General features: G+C 44.7%; 1 protein-coding gene across 1 annotated transcript; it reads right to left on the bottom strand.

The window, feature by feature from the left end:
- ZNF398 (zinc finger protein 398) lies at positions 1-27,682 on the bottom strand. The gene is made up of 6 exons (XM_061198862.1): positions 27,394-27,682; positions 23,819-24,214; positions 17,489-17,615; positions 16,825-16,938; positions 7,324-7,437; positions 1-5,935 (listed from the first exon to the last, which is right to left on the bottom strand). Exons 1-6 carry the CDS (start codon positions 27,415-27,417, stop codon positions 4,785-4,787), a joined length of 1,926 nt encoding a protein of 641 aa, XP_061054845.1. The 5' UTR covers positions 27,418-27,682; the 3' UTR covers positions 1-4,784.

Below are 27,682 nucleotides of genomic sequence, written 5' to 3'. Positions count from 1 at the left end.
TGAGGTTTTACCAAATATTTTATTTGAAATGTAACCTGGCAATTTTAAGAGCATTGCAGCGCAGTACTTTTGAGGCCTCTCTGATTTGACTGTATCTCTCTGCATTCTTCAGTGGGCGGTTGGTCTTAAGGGGTGGAATTATGTTTTGGTGGAATTATGTTTTGTTTTGAAGAGGCAATTTGACCAAGCTGACAGAAGTCATTGTGTATGTGTGTATAAATAGAATTATGGCCAGAGTTACATATTTAAAAAGAAAGTGGAGCTGGGAAAGAAAGGAGGAATAACACCCTAGAAAGTAACAAATTACTTCTTTTGCAAGATACAGAAACAGCACCTTCCAGGTCCTTTACGCAGGGGCCATGAGCTCTGGTCTCGGATGTGCTGATGAAGTAGAAGCCTTTCAAGGAAGCCTGATACAGGTGAAACAGAGTCTTTCCTCTCCTCGCAGTACTAGAAATGCCCCACTGTGCCACCGTTGGCCCATTCCCAAGTCAGTCTACCAGGCCCACAGATCCTGGGATCTGGGACCTTCCCTCCTGACTACAGCTGACTGAACCAAGATGAGCATGTAACCCAAGGGCAGCCAGTCCAAGGGTTGGATGGAGACTTCTGTGGCCTGGTATAGAAAGAGGAGCTGGGCCAGATCCCACATGTTAGAATGTGAACTAAGAAAAGTCAAGAGAATCAGAACCACCTGGTGTCATGGCACACACAAACTTTTGGGAGCCAGGAGATACAGAAAAGGCAGAGTAAACGAACAGGCTAAATGGAAGCAAAAGATGGAAGGCAAAAGCTACGTCATCAAGCAATCACGTGCTTTTGCAGAGCGACCTCAGTCCTCTGCACTTTCCCCTCTCTGGTTGGGTCTGCACCTTTCCTGACGGCTGCCCCCTGACACCTCTGTGTGCCAGGCTCTGTGCTAAGCACTTTCACAGGTTGCCCCCAAACCCTGACACCTCCGAGACATAGCACCATTCTATTTTACAGATAAGGAAACTAGGCTCAGGATGGCTAAATAATATAAGTTATGTTACTTCTTATGATGTCAGGACTTGAATCTAGGTCTGAATCTAGTCCCTGCTTTAAGCCATTAAGCTGTACTAACCCACATGACGTGTCCTTACAAGACCAAAGCACTCCCTACTCCCATCTCCCACCAATTTGCCCTAACTTGAGGATCTTTTGCTTGTAAGAGCCTGACACTTCCCAAGTCAAAGAATGTCCTCTGTGTAAAACCCTGCGAGAAGACTGCTTCCTTTGTCGAGTGAAGGGAACAGGGTCAAAGGTGTCCACCGAGCACACAGAAAGAACATATCTCTGATGATAACAGAGTCCCCGGTCTGTGAGAACCTTTTGGGGAGACTTGCTTTTCCTCATCGCTCCTCAGCAGCCCCCAGACAGCCGAGGAGGATGCTTTTTATTGTCTAAGAAGCTACAATGTGGGATGTGGCTGTGGGACAGCATGCCCTGCCCCTCCTCAAGAGGAAATCTGAGCAGAAGTTTGGGTTCTCCATCCCATTCAGAATGAACAGATAAAGGAACTCGGGCCCTCTTTTATCAACAAGACTGTTGCCGACTGAGACAGTGAACATTTGTTACTCCCTAGTAAGCCATAAGGTCTGGTCCTGGTTGAGATAGGCATGGACACCCAAATATTTAAAAATGCTCCAAAAAGAAGCCCAGCAGAGTCCCCCAACAGAAAGTCCACAGACTATTACTAATGATGAGGGAAGTTATGTAAAGCACTGCTGGGAAGTTATGTAAAGTAGCTAGAGCCCAGCCATGGTGTTCCAGTAACAAATATCCAGCAGAAAAGATCAGAGTCTTCTTTCACTTTCTGGACAATCAACTCCATTTATGTTCACATTTGTGGCTGAGCCAGAGGTTCATCTTACGGTGATAATGAAAAATCTAGTCAGCAAAGAGTGAATCTGGTTACAGTCAACAGCTGGATCCACTCCAAGGAGATGGTGCCTATTTATGTGATAGTACAGACTTCCCAGCCCAGCGGGCAGACTGATGAAGAGCACGTTTCTAGGCTTTCCTCTTTCCCACTGTGTCTGGTCAGGAAGACCAATCCTCAGTTACTGTTAAGTGTATGGTTTGTCTCAGGAGCCCTTGATGGACCACGTTTCTCCACACACTGGAACCTCTCTGTTGGACTTATCTTTTCCACTCGTCTATTTTACTTATCCACTTTTGAATCTTAAGCAAACAAACTTGAATTTAGAGCTGGCCTGGAGTTCTACCTGGTAGAGGACTGGTGGAGGGAAAGGAGACCAGAATGTACAGTAGCTGAACCCCTAGTTTGTTCAAGGGCTGAGGATTGGATAACATCTACTTCCATCTTTCTGGCATGATGCTGCCCATTCCCTTTCATTCAGCTTCACGGCTCTTGCCTCACTGGTATTTGAACTCTGTTCACTTCTTGCCGAAGTGTGGGTCCCTGCTGGCTACAGTTCCTTGCAAAAGGGACTGTGGGACCTATCTGCAGCATTTTAATCCACAGGTCTCTTTCATTAATAAGCTCTGTGTCCTCAGTAAACCTTTGAGTAAAAAAGAATTTCCATGTTATCTCATCCATCATCACACCTAGTGTAGGAGTGCCTTCTCCAGCAAACCCTGGCGAATGCTCAAATCCATCTGTTCAGACAAGGGACCTCACCACATAAAGATCTGACTCTTCTTCCTTTTCATTAGGAAGATCAGGATGCAGCCAGAGCTGGATCTCGCACTCAAGTTCCTAGTGGGTCACCAGTAAAGCTGGAACCCTGGTTTTGGGATCCCCAGAACCCCCCAATTTTCCATGGTATGGGTCCAGATTCTAGCTAGAAAACTCTTAATCCCATATGCCAGGGTTCTGTTTATCATCTCTCTTGGTTTGTCGCATACCCTTGCCTTTAGACTATGAGTTATGACCGTGGAATAGGTCTCATACACATTTCTTAGGCCTCCCATGATGCTTGGCGTTAAGAATGTCACAGATGTTCTATAAATGTGATTATCCTAAACAGCAGCATGTTCAGACAGAGCATTCCCAGGAGCAAAGCTAGCTGGGGTGACACTTTTTTCCTAGTGTAGTTACACATAACTAGGAAGGGTGAGGTTTGGGCTGGGTGATAAGGGAAAATATGGGTCCTTCCCTTATCATTTCATCAAGAAAGTGTCTTGTCTAAATACTCGCAGACCCTGTCACAGCCATCTCAGGAAGATTCAGGGGAAACAGGAGAGTACAGGTACAAACAACTTTTCTGCCCAAGACTTAGGACTTCTGCATTCTCTGTCTTCTACCTCAGTCTCCAAGCAAGAGTAAAACAACAAATCAAACTGATTTCAGTCAAGTTTCAGCAAGAATGTCGCTGCTTTGATTTTGCTGTCTTATTTTGCTTTGCCTAGATAAAAGCCAGAGATAGAGATAGGATTTCGGCAGGAGAAGGAATGTACAAAATTTTTTTTTTTTTTAATTCTAAAGGTTCACTTTTTTTCCTTTCACCAGCCTCATTTTGCAGATGAAAATCTGAGATCTGTAAAGGGAAACTGGCCCAACTGCAAAGCCACTTGGGAATGGGACCAGGCTCAGATGCTCCCAGGTGACTGACTGACCCTGACAAAAGAACACACGGTAGCCAAGGTCCCCAGAAGCAAAGCCAGCAGGAAGAGGCTGTCCTCATCCACACCTGGTGATTAGCTCTCAGGGGCCTACGAAGTCCCTCAATCTGCCCATCGCCGGGGGTGGGGGGTGAACAGACACTCTGCTGGCTCAAGAAAGCGGCATTGTAACTATCATCTCACTACTGAGGAAGTGAAAGGTGAGAGTCCATTGGCACCTTCCAAAACTCTGTAATGCTTCTGGAAAGCGCTGTGACCTTTTCTGCTGATGATTGTCAGAATATCAGACACCGGGAATGGAAAAGCCAGCTTGCTTGGAAACAATAAGGAAGAATATGACATAAGTGACTCTAAGAAACAGGGTTCAGGCACAAACTCTAGGCTGTTCTGTCACTTCTCGGGGATCTCTAGCTTTTAAAGCTGGGGCTGAGAATCCTGCTCCCAAATTTTTAACCAGGACCCCGGCAAAAGTTTCTAGCAGTTTAAATGGCAGTAAAAGCCTGAATGCTTCAAATTAAGCTAGTGAAAGAACTGTTCTCCTTAAGAAGCTTTTAAAGTCAGATTTTTTGCTCATCCAGTATTAAACAAAATATATTAGAAGAATTAATCTAGGAGACCTAGGAAGGCAGTCTTGAGTCATCATTTCAGGAGAGACAGTACCCAAGCACGTGAGCCAACTGGAGCCACTGTCTGGGAGGAACAGGAGTGGTGCCCAGGCTTGGGCACTTTCTTCTAGCAACCATCCTACCATCAAGGAGGTGATGAAAGGCTCAGTTAAACATTCTCTGCCGCAGAATGGGCTTCAAGCCTTGGAGGCTCTTCCACGCACCTGACTCTACCTAGTGATGGATCACCAGAGGCCGAATTACCATGTGATGGATCACCAGAGGCCGAATCTTGCTTTCCAACCTCTCTGCAACGTTCTTATAACTTCTGCTTAGGTAATGTTTTTGAAAAGATGGGGAAGCTGGGCTCTCTTCCAGGTCTTCCTGGGTTTCACAATGTGCTGCTCTTGTGAAGTTCCGAAACTCAAGCACGGCTCTAGTCAAGTGCACAGGACCCCAAATTCACTGACGTGCCAGGCAGGCATTACCACCGGGTTAGCGGGGTGCAGGGGCTTCTGGGCTTGCCTCTTGCCCCGCTGCCAACACGGCTAACCCTGAAAGGAGAGAGATTTACTGAACCCCGCCTCCAGTCCCTTCCCCATACCACTGATTGGCCTCTAGACCTTCGGTGTTAACGCCCAGGCCAGCGGTTTCGAGCCCAGTTAGGAGGGGGCCCGGGGGGTCCGGCGGCTGTCCAGAGGGGTCACTGTGCCCACCACAGCCGCCACCGTGGCCCGAGCGCAGGTGGTCCTTGAGCGTCTGCTTGTAGCGGAAGCTCCTGCCGCACTGGGCGCAGGGGTAGGGCCGCTCGCCCGTGTGGATGCGCTGGTGCTTCATGAGGTGGTGCTTGCGGATGAAGCTCTTGCCGCAGTGCGCGCAGCTGAAGGGCCGCTCGCCCGTGTGCAGCCGCCGGTGGTTGAGCAGGTGCTCCTTGCGCATGAAGCTCTTGCTGCAGTCAGGGCAGGGGTACGGCCGCTCGCCCGTGTGGATCATCTGGTGGCGGATCAGGGCCGAGTGGCCGTTGAAGTCGATGCCACACTGAGGGCAGGAGAAGGGCCGCTCCTGCGCGTGGCCCCGCTGGTGCAGCAGCAGGCTGATCTTCAGGCTGAAGCTCCGGCCGCACTGCGCGCAGCGGAAGGGCCGCTCGCTGGCGTGGGCTCGCCGGTGGCTGGCCAGGCGCGCCTGGTCAGCGAAGCGCTTGGGGCAGTCGGGGCAGGGGAAGGGGCGCTCGGTGCTGTTGTGGACCCGAAGGTGGTAGGTGAGTCTGGACGGGTGAGTGAAAGTCCTGGCGCAGTGCGGGCAGGTGGGTGGCGTCTCGCCGGCGGGCGGCTGGGGGCCGCGGTCGGCGTGCGGGGGGAAGTGCCTGGGGCACTGGGCGCAGGGGGCCGGGCGCTCCCCCGCGGGGCCGCACCGGTGGGTCAGCAGCATGTCTTGGCTGAGGCTCTTGCCGCAGTGGTGGCATGAGAACACCTGCTCCCCGGCCGGAGGCGGGAGGGGGTAGCTGCCCAGCTGAGTGAAAGTCACTTGTCCCTCAGAGGCTTCGGCCAGGTCGGTGGCTGGACGTCCAAACGGCGCCATGGGCGCAGACTGCGGGCTTTTGAAGGCCACGTCCGTAAACGTATCCTTAGCTGCTGCTGCCGGTGGAGAAGAGAAGGTGACGGGCACCTCGGGGCACAGGGAGGCTCTGGCAAGGCCTTCAGCTTTGATGACAAGCTCTTCGTCTGAAAGAAAGGACTCAGAGTCACACCTGTCAACAACAGGTGTCCCAGCAACTCTCCTGTGTCCCTGCCCAGCTCTGACGGGCTGCTCTGAGCTCCTCATTGGCCCAGATAAGGAAGGCAGTGGAGGGCTGAGATAATAACCAGGGTGTCTGTAGTCCCTGAGGCCAATCGTCAGAGAAGTTACTACTGAACCTCTCCAGCGCTCCCCGTTTGGACAGCAAGAACCCTGGCATCAATCTCCCCAGCATTACTTTCATCATGTTTCACCTCTGCTCACAAGCTCTGAAATGTTCTCTGCTGCCTATTGTGATTAGGCCTAAAATCATGTATTTATCTAATCCTGTTCCTTTGTATTCTGCCAGGTAAGTCCTTCACTATAGTTAGCTGTCTCTTTACTTTCCTGGAAAATAAAGTACACATTTCTGCTCATACGTCTTTGATCATCCTGCCCTCCCTTTTGTAGAATGCATCTCCTCTCTTCCCATCTTCCCAGATTATACCCAACCACATAGGACCAATTTTCTAAGGCCAATTCTAGCTTCACATCCTGGCTTGCGGGGATCTTAGTTCCCCAACCAGGGATGGAACCCAAGCCCCCTGCAGTGGAAGCGCAGAGTCCTCATCACTGGACCGCCATGAAGTCCCTTCGCCTCCTTCTTTAGGCCTTATCTAAATACCTAAACTAAAACTGATGTGATGTTCTCCGAACTTCTTATTTCTTGTATATGTCATCCATCCCACTCACCCTTGACATTTAATAATAGGCATGCCTAGTACTGATATGTGTGGCCCCAATATAAACTTCTTGAAGAGCAGTAACTGTCTTTTTTTTTTTTTTCCCCAGGGTCTAAGCACAGAGCATAGAAGATAAACAGGTTGCATTAAGTTGCATAAACGATCATGTCTCTTCTGACCTTGAGATTCTCTTCTGGTTCAGATGGCAAAATACAGATGGTGCTAAATGTCTTAGAAGACGCGTGTTTCTTCTCATGTCACTGTTCTTCCTGAGGGAGAGCTCTTCATTAACATTCCCATTTGCGCCTCTCCCAAGACCCTGCTGTCTGCACTGCTTGCCTCTCCCACCCCCAGCTCTGTTCTGTCCCTTCTGCATGCTCTTCAGATGTTCTGTCCTTCCCCATCCTCATCCTTCTGGTCCATCTGTATGCACTTCTTTTTCTTCTAATCTGTCTTTACACTTAAGAGTATGTTTTCTCACTTAAAATGTATCTTGGTTTGATTTCCATTTCATTTCTAACTTACTTGAACATGCTTTTTTTCCCCCTTTTCCTCATTCCTCACCCACTTCCTTGCGTCCACAACCCCACTTCCTCTGCCGTTTCTTCTCAGTGGTCCTGGCATAAGCTGGGTCTGGGCGGCTCAGTACTCACCGGCATAGGTGCTTTTGCACATGTCACTCTCCTTGGGCTCCTGTGGGGTGCCGACCTGGGTCTCTTCCTCTTGTTTAATCCAAGACAGAATATCTGATGTTGAAATGCCAGGCTCTGTTTGTGGGGGAAGAGAATGGCCTTCAGGGCTTGACTCAGAAAGTGGAAATAATCATGTTGGTTTGCTGAATATTACATTTTGCCCAAATATTTATCTCTAATTAACTATAACAACAAAATGAAACTAGCCTTTTAAAAAATGCATATAACATCTAGAGAACCAGTTCAAAATGAAACCAAATTTATGAATCTTTACATGATAGACTCACCTTGATTCACTATTTTCGGTGAGCCCATTTCAAAACAAATCAAAATTTTTATATTAGAGGTGACACTCTGAAATAATCTAGATTCAATAGTACCTTTCATTTCATTAGCACACTTACTTTCAAAGTATTTTCACCTTTTTCTCTCACAGCTTTTTTATGAAATAATGAAGCAGGGAATATTTTCTCCATTTAAGCAGGGGGGGCCCTCAGAGGTTAAGTAAATTGCCAGTAAGGAAGTGTTTACAGTGAAAAGCTATATTATCAAAGATTTGCTTTAAAATACGCCAAAAAAAAAAAGATGAACCGAAAACTTTAAAAAAAATGTTAATTTGAAAACAAATACAGGGACTTCTCTGGTGGCGCAGTGGTTAAGAATCCACCTGCCAATGCAGGGGACATGGGTTCCATCCCTGGTCCGGGAAGATCCCACATGCCGCGCAGCAACTAAGCCCGTGCGCCACAACTACTGAGCCTGCGCTCTAGAGCCCACGAGCCACAACTACTGAGCCCATGTGCCACAACTACTGAAGCCCGCGCACCTACAGCCCGTGCTCCACAACAAGAAAAGCCATCACGATGAGAAGCCTGCACGCTGCAACGAAGAGTAGCCCCCGCTCGATGCAACTAGAGAAAACCCGTGCACAGCAATGAAGACCCAACACAACCAAAAATAAATAAATAAAATTGATCCTTTAAAAAAAAAAATACATTTCCAGAATTACAAAGTTAGGTTTAAGCACAGATCTAACTGCTCAGAAACATTTTTCAGGTTCCCAATTCTGGGTTCTTTCCAAGAGATCATATTACTTCTGCTTATTAATGATATAGGTTATTGTTTCCTGAACACTGGGAGTGGGGAGAATAGTATTTGCAAGTCCCTCAGGCCTTGGGGATTCTTTTGGAAAGAAAAAAAGAACAGCCTCTAAAGGCTTTGCACATAACATGCCTCATTTGGTCAGTACAGAAACAGCTGTGCTTGCTATTCCAGCCGAGGTCTATATAGCCTTTTTTGGCCTAAAAGGACAAGCTGGCATGCTGACAGGGTCCAGAGAGTAAATTCAAGCTCTCTATATTATTTATGAAAAAAGCCTTGTACGAAGGTTATGGTTTTATTCCTAGCAAATGAACAGAACTCAGTGTTTTGTTTTTTGTTTTTTTTTAGAACTCAGTGTTTTGCTCAATGCCTTTCAAATCAGTTAGAGACCACTGAAATCTAAAGTCATACCCAAAGGAGAAATAAGAGGTTGGACAAGACTAAGGCCCAAAATACTGTCAGGTTATGCAGACAGATGGAAAAATACAGGTTTTTGCACACGTGGCAGTTTGTCTTTCCAACTTCCTACTTTGAGCTACAAGGCTGAAGTGTATCAACCATAATCCAACCTTATCTTTTTTTCTCCAAGATTTTATAAATACACACATATATAAACAGGCAGTGAGAGACTGAGTGTAAGGAAGTGGATCTTTTAACAGACATCCAAAGGATGAACTGTCTATTCATCAAAAATATGAGACTTTTAAAATGCTTAATTGCTTCATTAGTCAATTTTCTGAATAATGAGTTAGTGCTCTAGAACCTCCAAATGTGATTCAAGTGGTTTTGACTTTTTTCTTTAGTTTATCATTATGAACTCATAGAATGCTATACACTGGATGAGTTTCAATCCATTGCAGTCATTATTTTTTTTAACCATTTTTTAAATTGAAGTATTAATTTACAATGTTGTGTTCGTTTCAGGTGTACAGCAAAGTGATTCAGTTATACATATATATGTATATATTTTCAGATTGTTTTCCATTATAGTTATTACTGAATATAGTTCCCTGTGCTATACAGTAGGTCCTTGTTGTTTATCTATTTTATATATAGTAGTGTGTGTATGTTAATCCCAAACTCCTAATTTATCTCCTCCTCCTCTCCCCCCGCTATCCCCTTTGGTAACCTTAAGTTTGTCCATGAGTCTATTTCCATTTTGTAAATAAGTTCAAGTCATTATTCTTTTTAACACTCAAATTGTCCCTTTATTGGCCAGCGGGAGCCCCTTCAGGTCAGTTCTATATCTTTTCACATCATCAAACATCTAGTTTCCTTTATTTCTGGTATGACAAACTAGACCAGGTTCATCTTGTACATTTCCTGCTCCAAGCACACAATCAATAATCTCTCTGAGAAACGAAATTTAGAGACAACAATCTGGATGATAAGGATGCTAACTGCTAATAGGTTGTCACTGCTTCTAGGTCTTTTCAATGGACAAAGCTATAAAATACATACCTTTTAGAAAAAGGAAAGTGTCATGAGTTTATATTAATACTTATGATTCATATTTAAGATTACAGGGTTTTAATTAAATCCTTTGATTTTATGCTTGTATCTTTTCTGTCTTATCCTGAGAATCTTGGTTCCTAATGACACTACATAATCTTTGCTTTATCTGAATGTACATTTCAAAATAATACCAATATTATTAACAAAAATATGGACTAAATTTAAGATTTTTTTGTGGTATACAGTTTAGTTATTTCAGTATGTGTTTGATTTTTATTTTATATTTTTATGTAAAATATTTACAAAGCTCCAAAATCAAAACTATAAAATAAGGTACATTCAGAGAGGTCTAGCTTCCATCTCTAATCTCTCCCTCCCTGTATAGGCAGCCATTCTCATTGGTTTTTGTTTTAATCTTCCATTGTTTCTTGGAAAAATATAAGCAAACATATATACATCTTTGTATTTTCCCTCTTTATGAGGTATACTACACAAACTGTTCTGTACCTTCATTTTTTACTTAACAATATATTCTGGACATCTGTCTGTAGCAGTATACAGAGATCCTTCTCATTCCTTTTTGTAGCTGTACCATTGTTTATTCAAGAGTCTCCTACTGATAGGCATTTGGATTTTTTCCAATCTTTTGTTACAATATTAGTCAGCAGCCAACCATAAAAGCTATGGAGGACTAAAAGAACAAGCCAGTTTTACAGAAATGCGAGTGGCTATTGTTATTACAGCCACTGGCTCAGTATGTCTTCACTGAACTTGGGGAACCCCAGGAAGGTAACCCTTCTTTTTGAATAATGATGCTAAAGTTCCTCTGGTCATTTAACTAACTAGATCAGTAAAACTAAATAAATATTTATTTTATCAAATAATTGGGTCTTAGCATTGTTGTCACTGAATGCATGTAATATGGTTGTGTCTACTACATTTGGTGGGAGTGGTGGGAGTGTATAACTGAGGACCTTTTGGAAGTGAAATAAAAGGAGCAGGAGTACTGGAATACTAAGGTGGCCTCATGCAGTCACCTGCCTGGTGACAGTAGGGCAACTACTGGCCCAGTCACCACAATAGCACTCAGAGTACATCTGCACAGGCCTGAGGAATCCCAACAGTGGATACTTAAAGAGACACAAATGAAAGTAAAATCATTGGTTCCTGCAAGCAGCAGGCTTTGGAGAAAGCCAGAGAAGAGAGAAAAACTGAAAATAGTGATCAGGTAAGAGGAAGTCGATAAATGCTGAGGTTTTAGGTTTGAGGGGTAGTTCAAATAGAAAGGCTGATCCCAAGAAAATATAAAATTTTAATATCTACACTGGTTGAATGTTATTTTAACTATGAGGAAATCTTATTGTATGTGTGTGTGTGCGTATGTATTAAACAGGTAAGGCCCCAGGCTGTCTGAAAAGGAGCTGGAACCTTGAGGTTCTGGGATGTATACAAAGGTATTATGAACTAAGTGAGTTAAAACAAGTGCTGAGGGACTTCCCTGGTGGCGCAGTGGTTAAGAATCCGCCTGCCAATGCAGGGAACACGGGTTCGAGCCCTGGTCCGGGAAGACCCCACATGCCGCGGAGCAACTAAGCCTGTGCGCCACAACTACTGAGCCTGTGCTCTAGAGCCCGCGAGCCACAACTACTGAAGCCCACGCACCACAACTACTGAAGCCCGCACGTCTAGAGTCCGTGCTCCACAACAAGAGAAGCCACCGCAATGAGAAGCCTGCGCACCGCAATGAACAGTAGCCCCCACTCACTGCAACTAGAGAAAAGCCCACGCACAGCAACGAAGACTCAATGCAGCCAATAAATAAACAAATAAATAAAACTAAAAGAACAAAAAAAAACTGGTGCTGAGATTTGCAGCAACATGTATGCAACCAGAGATTATCATGCTAAGTGAAATAAGTCAGAAAGAGAAAGACAAATACCATATGATATCACTTATATGTGGAATCTAAAATATAGCACAAATGAACCTACCTAGAAAACAGAAACAGACTCAGACATAGAGAACAGACTTGTGGTTGACAAGGGGGGGTGGGGGTGGGGAGGGGGGAGAGGGAGGGGGAGGGGGGAGGGGAGGGGGGGAGGGGGAGGGAGAGGGATAGAGTGGGAGTTTGGGGTTGGTAGATGCAAACTATTACATTTAGAATGGATAAACAACAAGGTCCTACTGTATAGCACAGGGAACTATATTCAATATCCTGTGATAAACCTAATGGAAAAGAATATATAAAAAGAATGTCTGTATGTGTATAACTGAGTCATTTTGCTGTGCAGCAGAGACTGGCACAACATTGTAAATCAACTATACTTCAGTTAAAACAAAAACTGGTGCTGAGATTTGAATTCTTAAGCAGACAATAAAAATACTTGACACATGAAACTACCATTGGTAAAGATATAAAAACTTTTTTTGCACCTTTTGTGAAATAGGTATGGAACTGTAACATAGCAGGTGAACATATTGAGTATTTGTGTAATAAGTTAAAACCTCTAAGTTTTATTTCCAGGATAATTCTTGTTTGCAAATAGGCTAAAATAAAATAAAAGGACTATCATATTTGGATGTGCCTTAGTCGCTGATTTTGTTTAGGAAAAGGTGGCCTTGCTGGATTGGAGTGAACAGTGATAAAGGAGATAAGGGTGATGCACCCAAAACAATGATGATCAAAGAAGTCTCCTCAGGACTACAAGGTTTGAGAATGAATTTATTTTACTTATGGGTCATTCTAGAATCTTGGCTCTAGTCCATGGCTTCCAAACTAGAAGAAGGGCTAGATAATGGGCTTTTGGTAATTATTCCATCTGAACTTCTTAGTTAAGGCTTTTCTCCAAAGAATTCTAAAATATTGGAGTTCAATATTAAAACTATCAGCAACCAAATAATGGCCACACACACACAGAGCTGGTCTGTATTTTGGCCCTAGTAATAGAGTTAAAGAAGAATTTCAGAAATCTCAGGTTTATATTTTTCTGTATTCTCCCATTCACTACTATTTTGTACTAATTGTAAGCAGTTTTATCTAAGATACTAGACATCAATGACTGTTCCCTAGGAGGAATAATAATTTCTCTTTTCCTTCATCAGATTCAGATGATGGTGATGGAGACAGAGCATAAAATTAATTCTAAGATATCTGGACATAAAAAGGAGGGGGTGCCACATGGCACTACTGCTATCCCCAAATCTAGTCTACCTATGCATATTTTTATTTAATTACAATGCATAGTTCTTCCTAAAGCTCTAAAATGGAATATAATAATAAATTATGGGTGTTATTTTATAAGAAATATAGATAAATCCAAACATAATTTTAGAAAATTGTTTCTAAAAGTACATCAAAATTTTAATGTAAACACACTGGTCTAATAAAAATTACAAGGTGTATTAAAATTAAACAAAGATGGGAAGTTCTCTGGCGGTCCAGTGGTTAGGACTCCAAGCTTCCACTGCTGGGGGCCCAGGATCAATCCCTGGTCAGGGAACTAAGATCCTGCATGCCCCGCAGCACAGCCAAAAAAAAAAAAAAAAAAATTAAACAAACATGATGACGTTAAAGAAGAGAGAAGCTGCTTGCTCAAAAATGAAAAGTTTTGATTCTTTTTTTTATAATAACAAGATGTTAAAAATGATATAAATGGTTAAAGTGAAGAATAATCTACGAAAAAAATACTTTATTAGTTCTGTCACTAAAATGGCCCAGCATTAGTATCTACCTGGCATCCGTGTGGACAGTCTGTTATGCACCTTGATGACCAGACAGTTAATGCTATTCTCCACCGAAAGGAACCAGGACTTTTTTAATGTGTTAGGAGAAGGAAAATCTAAAATAGGCTCCTGTTAACACAGCAGGCCTGAGACTGCCTATCCTTAGAAGGCCTGCTTGCAAGGTTGGCACTTGGCTGGCAAATAGCCCTCTATGCTGATATCAAACTTTCCTATATGTTGAGTGCCTCACTGGGCCTAAGCTGTTTGTACAAACAGTGTGGTTTATGTTGAACATCCACTTTCCTTCTGGGAGTCTGCAATCTTGGTACATGCCAGACAGAGGGTGCCTACGTGACCAGCCTTGGGTGCTGAGTCCCCAGAGAGCTTCTCTGGGAGACAACACACTGCACGTATTGTCACAACTCATCGCTGGAGGAATTAAGTGTGTCCTATGAGACTCTACTGAAAGGGGACTCTGGAAGCTGGCCCCTGGTTCCCTCCAGACTTTGCCCTGAGTGCCTTTAACCTTTGCTGATTTTGCTTTGTGTCCTTTCACTGTAATAAATCTCAGCCCTGAGCGTGACTATATGCCGGGTCCTGTGTGTCCTCCCAGCAAATTACTGGGCCTAAGAGAAGTCTTGGAAACCCCAACACAGCCTGGAACATATTTTTTTAAGAAAACGAGTACTGAGGCAGTACTAGAAGGACACAGGAGACACAGGAGATAGTTTAAAAGTCCTCTCACTTGTTGACAATTTGAGCAACCAAAAGAAAACAATTGAATTAAATGAATAAAAAGGTATTAAAATATAATTAAACCTAAAAGGAGGAAAATATTAAGGGTTCTAAAGGTTAGAAACATATGAATTTTTTTTTTTTTTTAAAGATTAACCCATTTTTTTTTTTAAGATTTATTGATTGATTGATTGATTGCTATGTTGGGTCTTCGTTTCTGTGCTAGGGCTTTCTCTAGCTGCGGCAAGTGGGGGCCACTCTTCATCATGGTGCGCGGGCCTCTCACTGTCGTGGCCTCTCTTGTTGCGGAGCACAGGCTCCAGATGCGCAGGCTCAGTAGTTGTGGCTCACGGGCCCAGTTGCTCCGCGGCATGTGGGATCTTCCCAGACCAGGGCTCGAACCCGTGTCCCCTGCATTAGCAGGCAGATTCCCAACCACTGCGCCACCAGGGAAGCCCCATATGAATTTTTTAAAGGCTATATATTGATCAGTCCAAATTATATGACTTCTATCCTCAAGTTCTGGTAAATATCTAGGTTGGTAAACACCAATGCAAGCCAAAACTCTAAAGAATAAAACCAGAGTACTAAATAAATGCAATGCTTACACTGTTAATTCTAAATAAAAATGTATTAAAGTATAAAGGGTGACTACCCACAAACAGAGTCTTTTTTTTTTAAGATTTTTTTTTTTGATGTGGACCACTTTTAAAGTCTTTATTGAAATTGTTACAATATTGCTTCTGTTTTATGTTTTGGTTTTTTGGCCCCGAGGCATGTGGGATCTCAGCTCCTCAACCAGGGATCGAACCCACACCCCTGCACTGGAAGGCAAAGTCTCAACCACTGGACCACCAAGGAAGTCCCCCACAAATAGGGTCTTAAAAACCAAGGTAAAAATAAATTGACAAGATGGAAGCTAAATCAAACTTTCATATATAATCTCAAAACCAAATTATTTATACCTTTTCCATTCATCCCTAAACAATAAAATGATACACTCATTTTTTCTCACTGAGGACTATGTCATGTAACTAACAAAGGTGACCAAGGAGCCATTTCCAATAATGAATTTTTCTGCAATCAAATAACCCATCTTTATTTGTGATATGATTTTAGACTCATTATTTATATCCATGATATAGAGATTAATAAAATTCAACCTGTTACACTGCCTAAATACAATCACCTACACATTCTCAAAAATAGTGGGTAGCAGATATATACGTTCCTCAAAACTCAGAGAATGGGACTTTCCTGGTGGCACAGTGGTTAAAAATCTGCCTGCCAATGCAGGGGACACGGGTTCGAGCCCTGGTCCGGGAAGATCCCACATGCCGCGAAGCAACTAAGCCCGTGTGCCACAACTACTGAGCCTGCGCTCTAGAGCCCGCGAGCCACAACTACTGAACCCCGCGTACCTAGAGCCCGTGCTCCACAACAAGAGAAGTCACTGCAATGAGAAGCCCGCACACCATGATGTAGAGTAGCCCCCACTCGCCGCAACTAGAGGAAGCCCGCACACAGCAACGAAGACCCAACGCAGCCATAAATAAATAAATAAAATTAAAAAGAAAAATTTACATCAAAAGAAAAAATATAAACAGATATTGAACTCTAGGTAAATGATATTCATGCTGAACTAATTAGGGGGAAATGTATTGATATCTGTACTGATTTTGAAATACATGAAAAATAAGATATATTGATGCAGGGATAGAGGGATGCAGGGATGGATATATACGTAATAGGGAAGTACAGTAAAATGTTAGTGATAGAATCTAGGTGATAGGTATCTAGGTGTTCATTGTAAAATTATTTCAACTGTTCTGATTGTTTGAAAATTTTCATAATAAAATGTTGAAAAAATAACAGTGTATGGGGCGGGGGTGGGTTGTCAGAGAAGTTCATCTAATAGAGATGTCTGGAGGATGAATTTTCTGTGAGCTTTCTATCTATCAAAGAACAAAAATTGCATGAGATTTTTCTGATAACAGAGGTGGGACTTGAGAGAAATAATACTGGACTTTGACTAGCAGTCTTTCCCACACAATATCAAGGAGCTGCCAACCAAAAAACTAGGGAGAGTTAACTAATGATAGCTGGCTCCCAAACTGGGCAAAATCCACTTTGCCCAGGTGGATGCCATCAGGGTCTGCCAGTTAAGTGCGTCCCCGAGGGACCAGGCAGACTCCCAGCCCCTTAGCACTTCTGAACAGCTGGGCACACATTCCCTCAATAGCCCTTAGGTGTGTGGTACGGATGCGCGAAGGCCCTGGACAAGGTTATCTCTAAGCTCTATTTAAATGCCTGATGACCCATTCGCAGTCTACTTGCTTTAGGACTGAGAGGCTCTAGAAGCCCCAAGCCCTGCTTACCTTAGTTCTGAGCCATCATCTCTGACCAGGAAAGGGAGACAAGGAGTGGATACTCTCTTCTCTCACTCACCTTCACTGGGATCTGTGGGAATCTCACTTTCCTCTGGCCCTGCCTGGTCCTCTGTATTATGGTCCCCTTCTGGCTGAATCTGAGATAAGACGTCAGGTTGATTCATGGCATAATCTAGGAGAGGCAAATGGGAAAGAGGGTATGACAAAGTGATAAATGAGGATGACAACTGATGGCCATAAAAGCTGAACTGAAGGCTGTGAGGTCCACAGGCCCAGGGAATTTCTTTTAGAGTCTAGATCACCTCCCCCCATCCATTCACCTCCAACTATGGACGGTATCTGTTAGGAAACAGGTAAGAGGAGAGGTGAGGTGTGGGAAAGGCACATGTGCTACTTGGGCACGGCCTGCTACTTCCATGGAGTAAGAGTGAGTGTGCCTCGAGGAGGAGAGGCAAGGCCCTTTCAAAGTGAAGGATACCATGGAAACCACTGCAGCTGGCACACCCATAACCCATAACCTTGAACTTCATTCTCTGTCCCATGATTTGGCAGAAGGAGAGATCATGATTTCCTATTTAGCAAGGGTGAACTGGAAATCTTTCGCTTGGAACCAGAAGTGTGTGAGGACAGAGTGAAAATGAGGACACTGGAGGAAAAGGGACCATTCTGAGACTTCTTGGAGCTGCTGTCACCTCATTCAAAAGGTGCCAACTTAGCCTCACCCATGGAAATGAGAGACTCGTAGTTGCCCTTCATGATATTCTTGTAAAGTTCCTTTTGCCATTCTTCTAATTTTTCCCACTCTGGAGTGGAAAAGTAGATGGAGATGTCATCAAATGTCACAGGCACCTGAAATTACAACACTGGGGTTAGTTTCTCTCACTGCAATTTAACCATTCAATAAATCTCTACTAAATGCCTACTAGTTACAAAAAAACCTATGTGAGATGCTGAAAGGATACAGGCAATATTTAAGACACAGATCTAACCTCCAAGAGTTGACAGTGTTTTCACTGTGATCAACTTTAGGGCTATGAGTTCTAGGATAGTGTAAACAGTCACTCATAGAGGTAGGTACAAATGCAAAGCAGGATTTAATTCACAGAACTCTACATATTGTGAATATCTATCAAGTACAAGGTTTATCCTAAGCACCAAGATTATAAATATATCGTTTCTGCCTAAAAGGAGCATATGACTATATTCAAATTAATGACATGGACAAGAAATTTTGGAAACAGAGCTATAATGGGGTTGGGATGAGTCTAGAAAAGATGGGACTTTGGCCAGTCCTAAAAGACAGGTAGGTTATAAACAGGCCTAATGTGAATGGGAAAAACGTTTAAGCATGGGACATTGGAGACTGCATTCAGAGAACAATTATGGATTCTGCCTAGCTGGAGTCAAGGTTTCATGAAGGAAATGGTCACATACAGAACAGAATCCTCCCACCTTCCAGCACAATTCTGTCTAAAGCTAGGAGCTTATCCACAGGCAAATGGATATGTTTCTCTGGAAAGAAATACAAGAGTTGCCTGGGGAATTAAGGCACCAAGTATGGGCACTATCCCCTAGTGTAAAGCTCTTCTCCTTCTGCCATCATCATAATGGCTAGCTCTTCCTTTTCCTGCCTGACAGCTTTCAACAGTTTTATTCTTAAATATGAGCTTATTTCTAAGTATCAGTGACCATTTAGAGAAATCCTGCCACATGATCAAGAAAGACTAAAATAAAAGGAAGGAAAAAAATAACTGTGGAAAAAATAGAAATACCTAGGCAACAGAATTTTTTAAAAAACCTTAATTAGTAATCCCATAAAGATTCGAGAGATATTAAACCCATAAAATAAAAACAGGATGCTACGGGAAAAGAAATATCCAAGAGCAAGAAAGACTCTGCGTAACTAATATATATCCATATACTTTTTTCCCCAAATTAAAAAACTCAATAAAAAGATACTCATCTTCATAAACTTAACATATCCTTTAAAATACAAAGGTCTATACAATTCTATGAGGCAATTAATTTCTCTCTAATTGCTTCATTTGTGTCATCTTATTTTCCCCAACCATAAATTTTGTTCCTTAGGAGCTAGAACCATAAATTACTCATTTTACATCCTGCTCAGCATCTAAAACCAACTGAGGCAAATGTAGATGCTCAATAGTTAATTTTTTAACTAATCTCACTACACAAAAGATTTGTGATATCTTACAACAGAAACACATGTGATAAAATAATGACAAAAATAAAGGATTGAGACGGGCTTCTGGTTCAAGATTGTGAACTAAACACACATGTACTTCCCTTTCCACCCAGAGTTCCATTGAAATGACAGTAAATAAGATCAGGAGGGATTAAATAACAGTACCATGAATGAGAAGGAGAGGCCGTCACTAGATCAGAATTTCTGATGAGTTTCTCACTGAGACCTAGAGGATGCGCCTGTGCTGGGGCCTAAGGTACAAGGAAGCTGCATCTCTGACAACACACAGGAAAGGACTGCAGTGAGGAATCCAGAGAATTCCAAGCTCAAAGCTGGCAGAGATGCTGAGTAGGGGTTACTGGTTATAAACTGCAGTCTGGAGGTCTATCTTTGGAATAGCGGGGCCCCCCTGCCTTGTCCTCATCAACCCTGGTAAAGCAGCATTTACCCCAAAGCTGAAACCCAGACCTCAACTCTAAAGAAATTTAAAAACCCGCCCGGAGGGCTTCTGTGGTGGCACAGTGGTTAGGAATCCACCTGCCAATGCAGGGGATACGGGTTCGAGCCCTGGTCCGGGAAGATCCCACATGCCGCAGAGCAACTAAGCCCGTGCGCCACAACTACTGAGCCTGCGCTCTAGAGCCCACGAGCCACAACTACTGAGCCCAAGAGCCACAACTACTGAAGCCCGCGCGCCTAGAACCCGTGCTCCGCAACAAGAGAAGCCACCGCAATGAGAAGCCTGCGCACCGCAACGAAGAGTTGCCCCCACTCGCCACAACTAGAGAAAGCCCCGCACGCAGCAATGAAGACCCAACGCAGCCAAAAATAAATAAATATTTTTAAAAACCAAAAAAACCTGCCTGGAGACAGCACCCGGTCCCAGTGAGGTGCTGACAACTTAGAGTACCACCTTACTCCTGGCCTCTGGGTGGCCCCCGCACTGCCCGTTTGCTCCTTGCACAGCACCTTAAAGTGAAGCCCACCTATATCGGGCACCTATGGAGAGAGCCTCTCCTGCAAAGGAAAGATCCTTTGGTTAAACAGACTTACATGGTGGCAGAGAAAACACGCCAGCTTCCTCAAATTAACCTCTTAATTAACCTACAAACAACCAAGGATTACTCGATATTGAAAAGTAAAACTAACAGCATCAAGATGAACACACACTACAAACAATCCTAGAGAATTTAAAAAAAAAAAAAAAGCTCTAATACATATTCTCAGAGACATTCAAGTAGATACTGCATCCATTAAAAAAAAGAATTCAGGCTGCTTTAAAAAAGGAGAAAATAAATATTCTGGAAAATTAAATATATACTTGTTAAAATAAAAGAAAGGCTGGAAGGAAACGTCACAGAACTCTAGTTTAAAAGGTGAAAAATATGAAGGAAAAGTTAAAGACACAAAGACAATAATCCATCATCTGTCAAACAGTAATTCCAGAAAGAGAACAGAAAAAAATGTGAAAGGGGGAAATGAAAAATTATAAAAATAGAATCACAGAAGAAAATTTTCCAGAGTGGAAAACATATCAGTCTTCTGACTGAAAGGTCACACCGAGTGCCCAACAAAAATTTTAAAAGACCTACACCCAGACACATCCTCAACAAATTTTAGAAAAACAAAGTACAAATAGAAGATAAAATCTTCCAGAGAGGAAAAAAAAAAAAGAGAGATTTCTTACAAACAAACGAGAATTGATTTGTTATTAAACTTTTCATCAATGGCATTTGATGTTATGAGACAAAGGACCAATGCCTTTAAAATTGTGAGAGAAATGGAATATTATTCAGCCTTAAAAAGGAAATTCTGACACCTGCTCCAACATGGATGAACCTGGGAGAGGTCATGCTCAGTGAAATAAGCCAGTCATACGGGGACAGATGTCATACTGTATGACCCTACCTAGATGAGGACCTAGAGCAGACAGATTCACAGAGACAGAAAGCAGAAGCGGGGTTGCCAGGGGCTGGGGGAGGGGGGAATGGGGGGGTTATATAGGTGCAGCATTAAAGTTTTGCAAAATGAAGAAGTTCTGAAGATGGCTGGTGGTAATAGTTGCATAACAATGTGAATGTACTTAATGCCACTGAACTGTACACTTAAAATGGTTAAAATGGTAAATTTTTTTCCCCACCTTAACCCACACGACCACTGTCCCTTGACCCTGTGACCCACACACTCACTGGCCACCACTCCCACTCATGGCGCTTGGTCCTTGGAATCTTTCTGCTGCTTCTCCACATTCTCTCCCGAAGTACTCACCTCCGGCCTCATGACTTAACAATACAATCTGTACGTCAATGATTTCCAAATATTTCTCACCTTTGAGCTTCAAAGATCACTTAACATCTCTCCTGAACGTATCCCAGCCATCTCAAACCAATGCTGCCAAAGGAGAACTAATTCCTTCCCACCCTGAAGCATCCCCACCTCTGTAAATGCCAACACCATCCATCCGGTCCTTCAAGTCAAAAGCCTAAGAGCCGGTGGTTAAGAGCATACGCTCTGGAGCCAACTGGGTCACAGTACAACTCCATTATTTATATTTACTGACTGCATGATCTTGGGCAAGTTAGGAGTCTTATGAAAGTAACTAAAGCACTTACAACAGTAAGTGCTCAGTAAATTATCACAGTTAATTTACAGCTATTGTTCTTAATTCCTCCTTCCCTAATTCCCATTAGTAAGTCCTACCGTCAATTTTACCATCAAAACAGCCTGAATCTGTCCACTTGTCTCCATCTCCACTGCTGCCACCCTCACTCAAGCCACTCTCGGCCCTCCTACTATTACAGCTGCCTTATTGTTTTCTCCCTGCTTCTGTTCTTACCCCCATGACCCATTCGGCCCAGAGCGGCCAAAGAGATTCTTTCAAAATACAGACCAGATATAACTCCTCTGCTAAAAAATCCCCCAATCTTCCCATTACACCCAAGATAAAGTCCACATTCCTTACCTCAGTCTCCAATGCCCTATGTCAGTGGTTCACAACCGTAGTTGCATATTAGAATTATCTATGGAGTTTTGTTTTTTTTTTAACATCTTTATTGGAGTATAATTGCTTTACAATGGTGTGTTAGTTTCTGCTTTATAACAAAGCGAATCAGTTATACATACACATATGTTCCCATATCTCTTCCCTCTTGCATCTCCCTCCCTCCCACCCTCCCTATCCCACCCCTCTAGGTGGTCACAAAGCACCGAGCTGATCTCCCTGTGCTATGCGGTTGCTTCCCACTAGCTATCTATTTTACGTTTGGTAGTGTATATTATGTCTATGCCACTCTCTCACTTTGTCACAGCTTACCCTTCCCCCTCCCCATATCCTCAAGTCCATTCTCTAGTAGGTCTGTGTCTTTATTCCCGTCTTACCACTAGGTTCTTCATGACCTTTTTTTTTTCCCTTAGATTCCATATATATGTGTTAGCATACTGTATTTGTTTTTCTCTGACTTACTTCACTCTGTATGACAGACTCTAACTCCATCCACCTCACTACAAATAACTCAATTTCGTTTCTTTTTATGGCTGAGTAATATTCCATTGTATATATGTGCCACATCTTTATCCATTCATCCGATGATGGACACTTAGGTTGCTTCCATGTCCTGGCTATTGTAAATAGAGCTGCAGTGAACATTTTGGTACATGACTCTTTTTGAACTATGGAGTTTTAAGATTAATGATCAGGCCCCATCCTGAACCTGTTAAGTCCAAACCTCTAGATGTGATGCCCATCAAAATTTTAAAAGCCCCCCCAGGTGATTCCTGTACAGCTAGGGCTGAAAAACACTGCCCTAAATGAGCTGCCCCCCTGCTTCTCTAGCTCCACTTATTCACTGCACACCAGCCAACTGGTCTTTTTCCTTCCCCTCAGTGTTTCAAGTTTGTTTGTGCCTTTGGGACATTGCACCAGGTATTCTTTACACCTGGAAAGCTCTTCCTCAGATCTTCTCCCAGTAAGTTCCTTCCTGTCATTTAGTCTCAGCCTAAAAATTAGCTACTTTATGAGACCTTCTGTGACATCCAATCTAAAAAATAAATCACCAGATAGCACTTTTATTTTTATCAAAGTACTTAAATGGATTTATTTTGTTTGTTTATTTTATCTTTCCCCCTAAAATTTAAGCTCCAGGGGAGCTTACAAGAATTGTTCACTGTTGTGCCTTCAGGAAGTAGATATCAAGCAAATAGTAAGTGTTCAAGAAATATTTGTTGAATAAACGAATAAATGAACGGGCATGTTTGGAAACTAGCTGCCTCAAGGCTGTCTTCCATAGCTCAAGAATGATGTTTATTTCCTGTTGTTTTAGGGACTATTCCCTTCAGAAGGGCCGGGCCCTAGCACTGTGGTGCACTCTGGAAAGGATGCTGCAGGACAGGACCCATGTGGACCCTAGACCCACAGACAGCCCCAAACCTTATATTAACCACTTAACTCCACATCCCTTCCTCTGTCCTCTAACCTTTTTTTTTTTTTTTACCAGAATTTCCAACAAATTCAAATTGACTGATTTAAATAATATTTACTTTTGTTTCCAACCAAGACTGTAGCAGACAGGTTAATAAAGAAAAAAGTGACTTGGGGATAATGGGCAGGAGAAAGCAAAAGAGAAAAAAATCCATCTGCCGGATAGCCAACTTTGGATTGGGAAGAGTTTTCCAATCTGAAGTCTGACACTTCACATGATCACTAAATTGAACATGGAATGCTTCCAAAATAGATAAAACACAAAACAACTTCTTGGTTCCTTCAGCCAAACTGATTGACCAAAACTACCCCTTGCTAATAGTCTAAGGTCTAGTGGTAGCACTTTGCACGCAGAAGTGGAGGTATTACCTTTGGGATATCTCCTTTAATACCGGGGGGCAGCCGCAGTATCCAGAAGTTCCTGTTCCTCAGCAGATTCTCCAAGTTCTCCAGACGCCTCTGCAGCAGCCCGTACTCCTGCAGCAGGGTCCCCAGCACCGCCCACTTGCCCTCCAGCTGGTTCCCGAGATCAGCCACCGTCTTTTCGCAGCTGGCCAGCTTCTTCTCGGCCGTCCCTGTCCGTCCTTCCAGGTGCAGGAGTCGCCGGCTGTGGACCTCCACCTTTCTCTCGATAGCCTGCACGGCCGCCACTACTGTCCACAAGGAGATGGCCGCAGTCTGCAGGTGTGCTTCATTTGCTGCTGGGGGTGTGGGAAGAGGAAGCGCCTGCAGGGATGTAAGGCATTCGGAGTCCCATTCAGAAGTCTGTGTGCAGTGGAGAGAGGAGACGAGACACTGAGTGTTAGAAGGAGCCCTAATCCGAACTACAATGAGATAAGTGCTGCTTAAGTGGCCAGCGGAGATTAATCTAAATATAGTTTTAGTAGTGCCTGCATAAGCCTCATCTTTATGGAGCTCACTGACATAAAAAGCCAAGAGAATTGCTTTGGTGGTTGAAGGATGGAGTAGGTAAGACAGTGAACAGGTGAAACTGGATCAAGAAGCAGCCTGGCACAGAGCCAATCACCCAGAGGCCAGGTTGCTGCTGCATCCTCTGTCTCTGGAAAAGCTCTAAGTGCATCAGGATCTTTCCAGGTTTCAGTGAACTCAGTGCCCTTCTGATAAACCCGTTATTTATTGACTTAGGCTCTGGCCCCATCCATCACCCTGCTGACAAGCCACAACCATATCATTCAGTAGTAGCTGAATAAGCTGAGAATGTTGAGTGTGGAGAAAGCATGACAGCTATTTTCAAATATTTGAGGGTTATAAAACAGAAGGCAGGACAGACTTGTTTACTCCTATACTGTGTTACTCCAGAGGGCAGAACTAGAACCAACATGAAATTTTCAGGAACGTAAACTCTGGCCTATATAAATACGTTCTGAACTAGATCTTTCCAAGAACATAACAGGCTGCCCCCTCACTGAACATACCTTGGAACGAAGAGTGTATAGAAAATGAAACTCCTACAACAAATGGAAGGTTGGATGAGGATGACCTCTGCAAAGTCTTCTGACTCTACGAGTTCGATAACCAGCTCTTTGGCCACAACCTCCGGTCTCTGCAGCTCTCCCACTACCTTTTTCTCCTTTCACCTGCTCTGCAATCCCACTGAACCCTTGACCGTTCCATTTGCTCCCGGTTTACCGGCCTGCTCCGGGCTTTGTTTTCTTCCTTGGCTGATCATTTCAGCTAACTTCAACCCCCTCACTCGTCTGCCTTTCTGCCTCACCTGCTCGGCTAACTTCCAGCTTTGAATCAGTTCAGTTGTTCTCATTCTCTTCCTGGAAGCAGGCTGGTAAGCCCTACGAAATGAAGTCACACAACCGGGTAAACTGGTGTCACCACACACCCGTGGTCTCTAAGCTCAGCAGGGACTCGGCACTGCCCTGTGCCCCCATGCTCCTCTTCCCATTCCACAGAGTGGCCACTACAAGCCCCTGGCCCTGTCCAGCTTTTAGTACAGCGCTTCTCAAACTAATGAGCGTCAGCATCATCTGGAGGTCCTGCTAAAATGCAAGACTCTGATTCAGTAGGTCTGGGAGTTTGCATTGAAAACAAGGTGATGCTGCTGTTGCTGCTTCAGGGAGCGCAGGCTGGGCAGGAAGACTCCTGTCCGCTGCGGGCCCCTCACTCGCAGGAGATGACGCGGCCTCCTACTTTGAGAAGAGGGTTCGAACTATTAGACCTCAACTCTCTCAACGTTCTCCTCTTTCTCTTCTTTTTCTTCACACTCCTTCCCACTTCAAACTCATCAGTAGCTTAGTCCATGCTTTCTTCTTTCCCTCCCTCAGGAAAAAGGTTCATCCTGTTTAAAACTAATCTCTCCACTTTATGCTCTGAATGCCACCTCCTTCCACAGTTTTAGGTACACGGATCTTCTCTCTTGTTTATGATCAATGTTTCAATCTCTCCTGGGTCTTCTCCATGGGACAGACCTGCACTGTTCAATATGGTAGCCACATGTGGCTACTGAACACTTGAGAGGCATTTATTTCCACTGAGACGCGCCGTGAGTAAAAAATACACACCAGATTTGGAAGACTGAGTATGGGGAGAAAATGTAAAACTTCATCGATCATTTCTTAATACTAATTACACACTGAAATATTTTGTAAGCCTTGGGTTAAATAGAACGTATCATTAAAGTTCATTTCATCTATTTCTCTTTACTTCTAAAATGTGACTACTGGGAATTCCCTAGCATCCAGTGGTTAGGACTCTGCGCTTTCACTGCCGAGGGCTCAGCAGGCCACTGGGCACAAATAAGTAAGTAAATAAATAAATAAAGCAAAATAAAATAAAATAAAACGTGACTGCTAGAAAATTTAAGGTTATATATGTGGCTTCTATTATGTTTCTATTGGACAGGGCTGGCATATAGACACATGATCATCTCTACCGTATTGAAAAACAAGATCCAAAAGGGAAAAATAGGTCCGAGGGCACAGATGACATTCCCTCTGCTCGATCCCCCACCCCACTGCTGCTGCTTCCTTTTTCCTCCTCTTCCTCCCCCTCTCACTTTTCGGGTCACTACTCTGTAGGCCAGTCTGGCTCCTGATCCACTACAATGACTCTCCTTGGCGTGAGCAGAGGCTTCTTAGCTGGCAAATCCAAGGCATCGTTTCCGGTCCTGTTACTTGACTAGTCCCTGCTGGTTCTGCACGGCTCTTGTGTGCAGCGACTGTCTCGGTCAGCTCTGCAGGCTTAGCAACTGCCGGAGCGGGCTTGGCACGCGGCAGGCCTGCAGTAAACATCCGCGTAATGAATAAAACACGCAGAAGGTAATCCCGCCCTCGGAACCTGCACCGGTCGTTCACTCTGCAATCCCGACGGAGGGCCTCCTGCGGGTCCGGCATTGTCACGGGCTGGGCACTGGGGATCCCTGTCCTCCGGCGGTCCTTCAACACACCTAAGTGTTGCCGTCACCACGGCATATGTGGCTGCGCGAGGCTCACGGAGGCGGCAGCGAGGGTGACTGTGGGGTCGGCTCCCAGGGCTGGAGAATGGCTGATGAAAACCCCAAACCAAGCCAACCCCACTGCCCCGCGTCCGGCAGGCAGGAGCGGGGCTGGCACCAGGCGAGGATCGCTTCACTCATTCCTCTTTCATTGGTGTAAGAGGCTCTCTCCGCTGGAAACCTCCAAACGGGATGGGCGAGCCGGGGCCTCACACCCAGGCGCAGGGACCCAACGATGGGGGATGGCGAGCTGTCCCAGACCCGCGCTCGGCGTCGGGGTCCCCCCCAGGCCCCTCCCCTGCTGGCGGGACCCCGGCGGGTGTCTGTGCTCGGCCGTCCGGGCTGCGCCCCGCTCCGGGGCCCCGCGCCTGACAGGCCGGGCTCCCGGCCCTCCTCCCTTCCCTCGGGTCCGATCGCAGAGCCCGAGGCGCCCCGACCCTCCCAGGCTCACTGCGCTCGGCCCGCGGGCCGCCCTTACCGGAGCCGGAGCTGCCTCGGCCATGGTCCTGCGCTGTCCGGCCCGGGCCGGAGTCGCCGCCGCCGCCGCCGCCGCCGCCTCCGCGCTGCCCCACGCAGGCCGGCCCCCGGCCTCTCCGCAGGCGGCGCCCGCCCGGCCCTGCCTTCCCGACCCGGCTCTCGCACTGCCGTCGGGCCCGGCTGCTCGGGGCGCGGGGACGCAGCAGAGGCGCGGGGCGGCCGGCCGGTGGAGCTCGGGTGGCGGGCAGGCTCAGCCGCGCTCAGCCCGCAACGGCCCCTCAGCTGGCGCT

Source organism: Eubalaena glacialis, chromosome 8, assembly GCF_028564815.1.
Source record: "Eubalaena glacialis isolate mEubGla1 chromosome 8, mEubGla1.1.hap2.+ XY, whole genome shotgun sequence".
Taxonomy (NCBI): Eukaryota; Metazoa; Chordata; class Mammalia; order Artiodactyla; family Balaenidae; genus Eubalaena; species Eubalaena glacialis.
Note: the sequence above shows the minus strand (reverse complement) of the source record. Positions and strands in the feature narration are given on the sequence as shown.